Consider the following 12196-nt stretch of genomic DNA (forward strand, 5'->3'; position numbering starts at 1 on the left):
ACCTAGTCACATTTTCAATATTGCAACGATGGACAACGCCGCTACGAGTGAGCAACCAGTATCGTAACACATTTCATTCTCCAGCCAAAAAAGCATGTTGACCAAGCAGTATCACTTTACATCATGATATATTACCTCTTCAATAAAAGTTTCTGTTGGATCTCTGCTCTAATTGGCTAGCTTACTTGTTCTATTGTGAAAATGCGACTTATATTTTTGTCAAGGCTACCATAAACTGTACCTGTTGACATTAGGTTTAACAAAGAAAAATACCATGATACACCAGGACGGAATCTTTGTGTCCACTGTAACGCTATGGTCTGAAGCCTGGCTAATCAAAGGGACAGAGTGGCACCTGGCATTGAAGTAATCCCAGCAGCTCATAGAAATTAACGGCTTTCTTCTTCCATAAGCCGCTATGCTTTGCGCACTCTGATTTGGACATGTGTAGAGGGTCTGTGTTACGGGGCGTGTTAATTGTTAGCATTTTGATGAGGTGAAGAGTTTTTCCATCACGGAGAGGGGGATAAATGGAGGATAAAAGGAACCGCTGACTAGAGGGGACAGCTGAGGGACTGATGTAACTGGCTGGTGACGCACAAGGCACAGCTGTGTGTGTGGTGTGTGTGTGTGTGTGTGTGTATGTGTGAACTCCATTTCTGTGTATGTATTCGCATGCTGTGACCTAGGAACACAGAGTGGCATCAGAGCAAGTATCAGAGAGTATGTGTCTCCAATCCTTGATTTTAGGGCTTGCATTGCTCGTCACATGTGGCCCGTCAGTGCTAATGAAAACTGATGAAGTCTGGCAAAATGAGACGAATGTGGTTCACCACACACACACAAACACACACACACTCTCTCTTGCAAAACACACACACACACACACACACACATACAGCACCACTTACTTGTTCTCCTGGTAGTCCTGGTGGTCCTGGATAGCCTTTAGGACCCTTGAAAACAGAGCAAAACAAATGTGTTTTAAGTATATTTCACACAGACATCACACTTCAAACAATATGGAAAACAAGCAAATAGGTCAAAATTATAACAATCATAAAACCGTGATCCTACATGAATAATGAGAATAATAGTACAAATTGCAAGAATAGTACAAACTGCACAAACTGCTTTACATTGTGCGTGTATGTGTATATGTGCAGTGTATTTTTAGTATGCAATCATCCCGAAACCAGACACCTGAGGGACTTCAAGGGATCCAGGATACATTCTGGAGCTTCCTTCCTGCAGCCAGCAGTCTGGTGCCACTCTAAAGAGCCAAGGTCGTGGTGAATGACCCTTGACCTGGCCTGGTCTTGTTTGGGCATAGCAGGCTAATTCTGACTACAAATCCCAGAGTGCCATTTAAAAACGTGTTTAGTGGTCAGTGTCAAAGATCCACATTTTTTGTATTGCCTTTCTAGGGGGGAGAGAGAGGGGGCAAGGTACGATGGGATGGGTTGGTGCATGTGGTGTGTGTGTGTACACAGAGACACACATATGCACACTGACACATATGGTAACGCACACGCAACCACAAACATACACAAACACACTTCTTTTGTGTCATAATAGTGTGGAAACAACTGACATGATCTTAAACTCAAATAATATAATTACAAATATTTGTATGAAAACAGTAGATGGTATCATGTTTGTGCTGCATCAATAATAGTCCTCATTATAAAATGACTTTGAGGTTTTATACCTTCTGGCTTCTGTTGTTAAACTCCATGATAAATTCCATTACTAGAGCACAGCCAACAGGATGCTGCAAGATCCAGGTTATCCATATTCCAGAGAATAGGCTCATTAAAAACACATTACTACTCCTGTGGGGACCAAACAGTAACCAGTCCATGACCCATTCTGGATCCAGGCCAATAGTTTCACAAACATGGCTCTAATGCAGTGAACAAAGAGGGGGAAATTAAAAAAACGAAACTCTAATACGACACAATTAAAACATAACAACTTTCTATAAAATTAATGCACAATTCAATAAAAGTGATATAGCTCTTTGAAAAGTTGGCTCGCTTTAATCCACAGTTTTGTCCCGCGGCCAAATCCTGCATTTAGTTAAACAAGCACTTATTCTTTGTAAACTGAACAGGATTTATTGTTCGTTAAATCTGAGTTTTTCTTTTCTTAAGCCCTTTTATTTTTCCCTTTGACGTGATTATCAACAACAGATGTTTACAGCTCGAAAACACAAGGTCAGGGCCGGGTCAGTATCTTTTTGGGACAGTGAACGGGACCATTGAGTCCTCCGAGTGCTTCCGAGGTTGTGACACATGAACCTTCACACTCAATAAAAGGCCCACTTGGGGGTGAAGAGCTTAGGCCCCGAGCCAGTCATTTCCTCTGAAAATACTTGACGGGGGCACAGTTCATGTGCTGGGTATATTAGGTTCAGCTACTGCAAACACTGGGCGGGCCTCCTGGGAGGCAAGGTGAAGGCCAGCTATGTGGAGACAAGACTCAGAGCTTCAATAGGAGGCTACATGGTTGTATAGTCGTAGCCATCTGGGCGGCAGGGCGGCCTAGAGAGACCGTCCTGTAGCCGAAAGGCCATGGGTTCGATCTCAGCCGTGTGTCCTGTTGAGTGTCAGCTAAACTCCCGAATGTAAATGTGAACAGACACCGAGTGTGTGTGTGTGTATGTGTGTGTGCGTGCTGATGGACAGGGGGAAAATGCCTGTGTCTTCCATTTGATTTAAGAGTGTGTGCATGAAATTCTTCTTCCGTTGGCATGACAACTCGTCGGAGGAGGCATGAGATATTGTGCGTGTCACTGAAGCCCTGACCCCGGCCAGAGTGCCTTTCCTCTTTCGGATGACCTTTGACCTCAGGGCCTATCAGGTTCAGGTGCGGCAGGAGCCTGGCCAAAGACATCGTACCAGCCAGCCCAGAATGAGAGAGAGAGAGAGAGGGATAGAGACACAGAAGACAGAGGGAAAGGCTGAGAGACAGCAAGGGATATAGAGAGGCATACACAAACAGAAGGAAAGAAAAAAAGACTAATAGGGACCCAGAGGAGATACATGCAGACAGAAGGAGAGAGATGAAGAGAGAAAGAGACTGATAGAACGAGAGACATGGAGTGACAGTGAAAAAGAAAAGAGACAGTGGGAGGCAGATACAGTAAGTGATGAAGAAAAATGAGCAGCCACAGAGAAGACAGACATAAAGTCAGAGAGAGAGTGAGATTGAGAGAGACAGAGAGAGAGATTGATAGCGAGAGAGAGAGATTGAGAGGGAGAGACAGAAGCAGGCAGACAGAGCAGGGTGGGCTCCAGGCTCTCTCTGACTGGGTAACCCAATACTGACCAAAGTAAGGGTTCTGTTGAGGCCTCAGCTAATGTCTGTGGCTAACACATAGGGGGATTACACAGTGGGAACATTGATACAGTGTGTGTGTGTGTGTGTGTGTACGCGTTTGTACGAGTGTGCATGCTGCTAACTCTTAAGCTAACACTTATACCTACTTGCCATACCTCCTATTGTCTGACATCAATACAGAGTATTTTTAACAGAGTTTTTAAGGAGATGTTTTTTTTTTAAGATTGTACCATGGAAATAGACAACAAGAAAGTGAGGTGAGGTGTGAAAAATATGGTTGTAAAAGTACAATAGGAGCAGTAAGCCCATGTATTCTTTGTGAATTTAGTAGCCTAAGTGCATCAGCAAACTGAGCTACTCTGACTCTGCTACTTGTTTCCGACAGATTCTGTTTCACGAATCAGCGGCTGGTTACAACACAAGCAGGTAAACATGTCAACTCTTACCAGTGGACCTGCAAATCCATCCTGACCGGGTAGACCTGGAGGACCTCTGTCACCCTGGGAACAAATGGAAGAGAGAGCAACCAGGTTAACACTTGAGAGAGAGTGGGATGCAATGCACACCGTCATTGAAGGACTACACCGACTTTTTGGGAGTTTGGCCAAAAGAGTTTTACCCAATATGTGACAAGAAGATTGGCACCAAAATCATCTCTGTGTCTCTGTCAGATAGTTCAGTCCGGTGCACTTTAGCATACGGTATGTTAAGAAATCAGCGGCAATTAGCATTATCCTAAAAGTAAGAAAACGAGAACTTGTAGCAGCTCTCAGGGTAGATGATTAGTTCATTTTAATGACATGCACCTAAATCTGCCAGGCTTGTTTAGAGGATTGGTAAAATAGACAAAAAATGCACTCTATGGAACTAGTTTCAATGGCAGAAGATCTCTCTTCCCACGAGACTTCGAACGTGACTTGACTTGTTTACACAGTAGGTGAATGAAGTTAGCGAGACAGCTAAAGTTTTGCACTGTTGACTCGTAATGGGCTTCACTAATGATGAAGACTGTGATTTGGTTTTCAGAAGTTATGAATCTACAGGCCATAGAATAAAAACCCATATCAACTTTTGGATTACCAAAAAGTCTATCTTCATACTTCATACTAATGCTAATCAGCTAAGATTACTGAACATACTGTATGCTAAAGTGTTAGCATACACACTGGACAGAGCTATCTACCAGAGACAGAGGAGATTTTGGTGCCAATCCTCTCGTCAAATATTGGGTATTTATCTCATTAACTGAATTTACTCACAGGCAATCCATATATACTGGGTAAATTAAATCAGGTGCAAATAACTTTATTCTGAGTGAATCTTAATTTCAGATCAAGGTACATATGTGAATGAAAGGGCATGATTTGTAAATCCCTGTAAAATATCATAATGTCAGAGGGGAAAAGAACTTCATTTTCACAAGTGCGACAGGTTTGTATAAGTCAAGAGTAACAATAGCTTTTAATGGTTTGAAAAGAAAAGGGCAAAATGTCTGGTTTAAAAGCGCTGTGGTAGTTCAGTGTCTACCATCTACATTAATGAGCTCTTGTGCTTTTTGTTGTTTCTAATCAAAAACATATGCAGAATAATATTAAGCTATTGTGAAAAATCTGATTAAAAGTGAGGTGAGAAGGTGAACGGAGATGAAGAAGGAGATTATTACTGGCAGACATACTAAGAGAGGGATAAGGATGGATGGATGAAGAGATGCTGGCCAACAGAGAAAAGCTTTCTGACAGCAGTTAGCGGTGCCTGAGGGCAATTACTAACAACTACTGCAGAAGTGAAAGAGTCACTTTTACTATAGAGTGATGGAAGGTCTGTGTTAATGGGTGGGGATAACACAAGGATTAAGTCGGATAATCCTGGACACACACAATATGATTTTGGTCGTCCTTTAACCCCAATTTGGCTATTCCACGAAAATTTCGAAGATTGAACATTCCTCTTCAAAGTTTTTCTCAGAGGCTTTCTAGGAGTGTCTAGATCTTGAGAATTTGGCTGGGACAGACAACAACAGACAACAACTTAATTACTTCAAGAAATCTCGCAGTATGGCTCAGAAAAAAATATAATTATTGTGAAGACGGTTGGAAGTAAGACACAGAGAGACAGAGGGGAGGGAGAGAGAGGGAGAGAGAGAGAGAGAGACGCCAGCTGAGATGAAGCCAGACAGATCTGTGATAATGGAGTGAGTCAGAAATGCAGAAAGGAGGGCAGGAAGATAAGCAGTTGCTGAATGAATGAAATGGGCCGAGGGAAAACAGACTAACACTGCACCTCATTGATCAAGCAATATGCTAATAAATGCACACAGAAAGCATTTTAATAGAAACAAACACTTCCACCGCAAATGTAAAAAGAAGCTTTTGGTATGCATGTTTATTAAATAATCATTATTCAATAGGTTTTAAACCATATGACAGCATCGTTTATACAGTATTTTACACAGTTCATTGATGAATAAAATCCAGCACGGACAAAATAGTGGTCAATGAGGGGAGACTAAGTGAAATGGGATGATAGATAGGACTGGTGCAAAGAAAGGAAGCATCAATGCCAGTCCAGGTAAAAAGTCACAGGAGAAGTATCAGTGTCAAAGGAGTGATAGAGGGGTAAGATAAGATAGGGTCTGAAAAAGAGAGGCATTGAGAGAGAGAAAGAGAGAGAGGGAGAGAAGAGAAGTGCAGAGAGAGACAGACAGGCAGCAGTGTTGTGACTGACTGGGACGGAGTGGGCAGGGTCTTTACCTTGTCTCCTGCTGGAGCCTGGCCTGGAGACAGCCCCGGGTCTCCCTTCGAACCCTGTCAGAGAGAGAGGCGCAGGGTCAGGACCTATGAAGCAACCCAAACCTGCCATGTCTAATCCCTGTTATATTCAAGTATAACTTATAGTAAGCAGTGATAGTTCATTCATTTGTTGTGGCATTCATTTCTAACCTTGATTTTTTTTAATTCATTCATTGATTCATTCATTAGATTTACACCTGGTCACATGGACAGGCCACATTTCAAATGTAAGCTTGGCTAACCCTGTTGTAATTACTAAAATTGGGGTCAATACTATATTCATAAAAACAATTCAGGAGGCAATTTTTTGATCAAAAAATGAAAAAAACATTTTGCCAATGAAACACTTTCATTTTCCAAACCATGAAAAAATAACAGAGCAGTAATTGTAAGTAAGTAGGTAAAGTAAGTAGGTTAAAGGTACATTTTGTGTTTCTCAAAATTTAAACTACTTTTCCCATAAGCCCCATTGCTCCCTGTAGCAAACAGGATGTTGATACTTGCTCATTTATTGATGTTAAAATTCTACACGTATCAACTTTCCAAAATGTATTAATTGGTTCATTCATTAAATTCAAAGGACCAGAATGACAAGCTCAAAGGTAATCTTAGCCAACTCTTCTGGCAATAAAATTCATTTTCCAAACCATGATGAAATAACTGTGAAGTAATTGTAAATAGATTATTTTCTGTATTCATTTGTATGTTTTGAACTGAAACTGAAATCACCTCTGCTCTCCACTGTAGCAAGTTATTACTGATACAGTTTGCAACCCAGTTGCTGCAGGATTTAAAGAAGGAATTCTGTGTTTTCCAGTAAGAGAGAGCATTGAAAAGCACCATTCAGGATCTTTTGCCTTTGGAGAGACCACTTCTCCTTTCTGAATGATCCCTGCGGTTCATCCTCGACTTCACAGCTTTCTGCCAGTCCATGAACAGTTTCCCATCAACCGTGACGGTAGACCCATGCGGTGTATTGACATCAGCGAATGGGGAGGACGTTTCCTTAAGCCTCTCTTTAAACCCACATTGACAAACTTTGAAAGGATTGAGGATTGACTAACAAAACTTACCGCTAGTCCTGAGGCGATACAGACCGAGCTGTTGTGAGGCTTGACTGACTTTTGAAATAGTAAACAGCAAAGGCTACATTTTAGACACATGCTTTTTATTTAGCCATAACAGATGCAGTTCTATTCTTCACACACGCACGTACACCCGCGCACACATTGTGGCTGCAAGAGTACCCTTGATCCTCCAGTATAATTTGCATGACACACAACACAACTACCAAAACCTGCAAGCCTTCATGTATGAGGGACTGGAAGGTATAGCAACATATAGCGTCAACATTTCAGCAGTGACTACATCTTGCTCAGCAAGAGAGTAACACTTAGCAACAATGTAACAATGCCTTTGAGGAGCCTGACCTCACCCAGTTTCTCTGTCACTCCAGACCACATGTGTGATTCCCACAAGGCAGAGAACAAGCCAAGCAGTCTGCCAGAGCGGAGCTGATGTTAAGTGCATTACCACAGAACAGCAATATTACATTTCAACTCCCAGAGGCCTCAGGGTTTTTCTTTCCAAAATGGAGTGGATTCCGGTCAAAAAATCCTTTTTATTTTCATACAACTCAAAGAAGTTAGCCCTAAAGCACTGGTTCCAAAATACTATCAAGGCATTGCAGAAGCATCCTAGAACCCCCTAGCGGCCATGTTGGGAGATCACCATGTCATTCCAGCGTAACCGCCAAGTCCGGCTTGCTGCTGTCAACACTGTAAACACCATGGTCAACTTTTGTGTGGTTGGTTGTTCCAATAAGGCAGGAAAAACAGCAGAAAAGAAATTGTTTTATGGACTTTCATGTTTTTGCTCATCAAGGAAAAAAAACAAAACAAAAGATGACTATCAATAGACTCAATTGCAAAGACGTCAAAGCAGCAGCAGTCACAGGGTCTGCTCTGATCATTTTATAACTGGTGAGTAATTTTAACTAGGTATAGCTTTCCAAATAAAAGGCTTGCTATCCGAGTCAACAAGAAATCATACTCAACTTCAGAGAGAGAAATTTCTGAATGATTGCTAACATACACAACATCATTTACTGCTTCTGTTGCTTAGCAAGCAAAAGAAGCTTCACAGAGTTGTTTACACAGCTGTTGTTTTACCTAGCGTTACCTAGCCTAGCTAGCTAGCAAGATTGGTAACTACTGTAAGGTATTAGCATGACTATAATGTTACTTCCCTAACTTAAAACTAAACTAAAATTACTATTTTTTCTTTTAAAGAGTGTTAAAGGCACAGAACAGAGTTTTCCATCGGTTCATAGGTTCATCATTCAGGTTTAGGTTGCTATGAAATGTAGAACGCTTTAGCTTTACTTACTGAGCTCCTAGTTAGTTTTTGTTTCTAGGGGTCCTGGTGTGAGGTGCCTGTCTTCCAGCCTGTTCAGGTGATGCTAAGCCATGCAAGGTGCTGGTTTGACACCTTAGATACATTCTCCTCAATAGCTGTCTGTCAGTGAGCGATTACCTGCTCCTAACAGGCATTACTCGCTTGGATTTTGAGCGTCACATTTCCATGGTTTTGACTGATGGCCATTGAGGCATACAACAGCTCGGGGTGGGAGGACAGAAATCCTAGCATAACATAAACGAATGACAGGGGAAACTGAGGTCCCTATCTGTTTGAAAAGTGTCAGCAGTGCATGAAGCAGACTCTAAGGCTCTTTTAGGTCCCGCGAGCACATCGTCATAACATTTCAGGCTGTGCTTAAAACACATGTCAACTGAGCCTTTTCAGCTCGGCATCGGGGACTTCAAACACAGGTCTGCTTGTTGTTGTATATTCCTCTGTATTCTTCCGAGGAACCAAATACAATTTACAGGGGGATATTTTCCCAAACTGAGACAAAGAGTCTCTCTCTCCCTGTTCCGCCTCCACACTGGGGTTGGGGGTCTGAGAATGACTCATCGACGGGTCACTATGGTATTAGACTCGCTGATTTTGTGTGTGTGTGTGTGTGTGTGTGCGCATGGATGTGGGTGTATGGGCTGACGGAACAGCAGGTGGTCCCGTGTTTCGTGACAGCCAACTGGAGGCCCTCAACCAGCTTCACACAGCGTCCCAACAAGGTCAAGGGTCACACCAGAACACATCCATCCATCTCCCGGCGCTCTCTTTGACTAATCAGAGAGGAAAACAGGACATTCCTCTTTTTATGTGTGGTGACGTGGGCAAAGAGATCATAATTCATAAAAAGTACTCAATAAAGTACTCCATTCTTTCACTATGAACAAACAAGCCCATGCTGAGGGTTATTCACTCACAACCAAACGTTGCCACATCAAAATTCAAACTTGCGACAGACAGAGGGAAGGGCTGGAGGGACCATACACTTCTCCTTTGTTTCTGCTCCTCCACTTAAGTCAGTCAGGGCTTCAGCATGGCTGTTTCCCACTGACTGCAGGGTGTATGTGGCAACTCTGTGGTAGCCAGTTAGGACCACAGCCGCCGCAACCATCTGCATGGAGCTTTCCACATCCTCGCTCGACTGTGCCAGTGTGTCCTTTACATCTGGTAGCATACAGGGGAAAACTCACAAGAGATCAAAAATGCAATCATTTTTTGGGGGCTTTTTTGTTGACATGAAGTGCGTGTTATGACTACTGATGCAAGCCCAGACTAGCACTGTAGTGGAGACCAGTGAGCTCGGGTGAGGTGGATGTGGCAGCTTTGTTGGAGTCGTCTTCCCTGCCACTCGGTGACAAAGACCCTCCCACATCTGGCTGTGTCTGGTTTAAACCTTAGCAGCCATCGTGTGGTTCTTTACGGGGAAAAGACTTCCGTCTCTGCTACGTGATAATAGATTCCATTTGCCATTTAGTAAACTGTTTTATCCAAAGTAGATCACAGTCGCGTGAATGCACATTATTTATGCTGTGGGTGGCCCCAGTACAGTAGGAACCCAAACCCTAGCAGTGGTAGTGTTAGTTCCATATACAGCCACAGGGGCATCTCATGCAGAGAGCCATCAGTCAATGCTAGTCAGTAAGCAGAAAGAGCTGGAGTAATGGCTGCTTTCTATACAGCAAACTAGAATGACTAGACTTACAGACACTTTAGTCAGTCTCTTTAGATGTGCAGCTACTGAGTGAGTTTCAACACTAATGTTGTTGCTTATCACTCATGTTATTTGAGATGCATTGTCTCTTTTCAAATTGTTGCCTCGGACAGACTGAACTGACTTACATTTCATTCCCGCCTATACCTGATTCTGCATCCACATGTGAATACACCTCTAGCATCAATGGATAATTCCTGATCCTCTGTGCAAAACTACCTATAGTGCTTTCATGTTATGTAATAGTTGGACATCTGTGAGTGTGAGGGTCGCAGGTTCAAACCCCAGGTGATACAACTAGCTTCTGAGGCATGAGGCTACAATTCATATCCTCTCCTCCTCCAGTAAAACTCCAGCTGTTGACGATGCGTCCACAGGGAATAGAAAGGTGAGGACCCATGCTACCTGTCTATACTATGTACTGTGTGTTGGCTATAAAAAAAAAATCACCCAAATAGAGAGCAAAGAATTAAAAATGACTGACTTAACCACTCAATGTAATTAAAAGCTGCCCTCTTTTGATTTACACAAGAGGATAATACCAATATCCTGTAGTTCCCGTGTATGACATATAAAGCAAAGAGCTGGTAAGCAAGTATGTCCGACTTACAGAAGAATGCTGCCTCTGTTAAATTACATTGTAAGCTTGATTCCATTTTGCAACCTGTGATGCATGCCATTCCTTTTCTCTCTGCACCAATGTTTCTAATTCAAATACATTACTCTTTACTGCCATGAAAGGGAAAAAAGACCTTTTGCCAAAGCAATGCAATGAGTCACTAGTTGATGTAATGTAAATAAGGACTCATCATGAGAGAGAAGCACACAAACAATACAGATGAAACAAGTTCCATGACAACATCATCAAAGCACTATGGTTGCCATCTTAGTTGTGACTCGCTCTGATATGTAATCTTATGGCAGAATACCGTCACCTTGAGGCACTGTGCCAAGACTTCTAAATAGATAGTGTGTGTGTGTGTGTGTGTGTGTGTGTGTGTGTGTGTGTGTGTGTGTGTGTGTACACATGCATGCATATGTGTGTGAGTGTATGTATGGTATGTGTTCATACACATACTCTTGTGTGTAATCATGCAGCATTGCAAGGTTATTCACATGCACACATCTGTCCAGTACATGGTGCAGTATATTGTTTGCATACTCTGAAGCATATGAGGTCTGTAGATGTTAGACAGCATCAAGACCCCAGGAAATCTTAAAATCATAAGCAGCTTGGGAGGTTTCAAGCTGGCACTTAAGAATTGGCTCAGAGGTTATTTATAGTATGATATAATGTCTGATAATAGGGTGTCTTTCTATATTTTATTTTCTTGGTTTGTTTTTGATGTAGCTTATTTATTTTAATTATTATGGACAGACCCAGACTTGTATATAATCTGCTGAGGGGGCTGCGTTATAATGTTGATATATTGATGTATTTATCTCTGATGTACAGAGTTTTTAATTAGTTTTATTAACAGAGTGGCGAGTAGGGCCAAGCATTGTCCAAAGAAGCACTGAGGTAGTGTTTGATGCTGTTAATACTGTGAATAACTTGCTGAGTGTATTGTATTATTGTTTTGATTAATGTTTTGTGTCATTCTTGCCATGTCAGATCTGCCGTCCTGACCCCTCCCCTACACACCCCCCATCCCCAAAGGGACCACAATGGAAATAAGCCTCTGGGCTTTATTGTGTTATCCTGACTTTTTCCTTTTATGTATGCACTCAATGCCTTGGCAGAGCTGGTGTTTTTAAAATGAAACTGTCTAATAAAATCAGTCAATCAATCAATCAAGACTCCAAATGATAAATGTATGAAATTGCAGCTTTAAAGCAGCGTAACAACCCAGCGCTTGGACAATGGGACACATGGATAGCACATTGTCACAGAGTGAGTAAGCATACAGAAAGAACATGAAAATACAACCAGACC

At 42.1% G+C, this 12196-nt stretch overlaps 1 protein-coding gene across 1 annotated transcript in view; it reads right to left on the bottom strand.

Moving 5' to 3' along the window:
- The window catches only part of col24a1 (collagen type XXIV alpha 1), a 151022-nt gene that overhangs the window by 70123 nt on the left and 68703 nt on the right, over positions 1–12196 (bottom strand). Inside the window, exons 21-23 of the mRNA XM_078285863.1 lie at positions 6096–6149; positions 3792–3845; positions 912–956 (exon numbers count right to left, since the gene is read on the bottom strand). Of these exons, the coding sequence (XP_078141989.1) occupies positions 912–956; positions 3792–3845; positions 6096–6149 (153 nt within the window). The remainder of the gene's footprint in view (positions 1–911; positions 957–3791; positions 3846–6095; positions 6150–12196) is intronic.

This window comes from Centroberyx gerrardi, chromosome 9 (genome assembly GCF_048128805.1).
Source record: "Centroberyx gerrardi isolate f3 chromosome 9, fCenGer3.hap1.cur.20231027, whole genome shotgun sequence".
NCBI lineage: Eukaryota > Metazoa > Chordata > Actinopteri > Beryciformes > Berycidae > Centroberyx > Centroberyx gerrardi.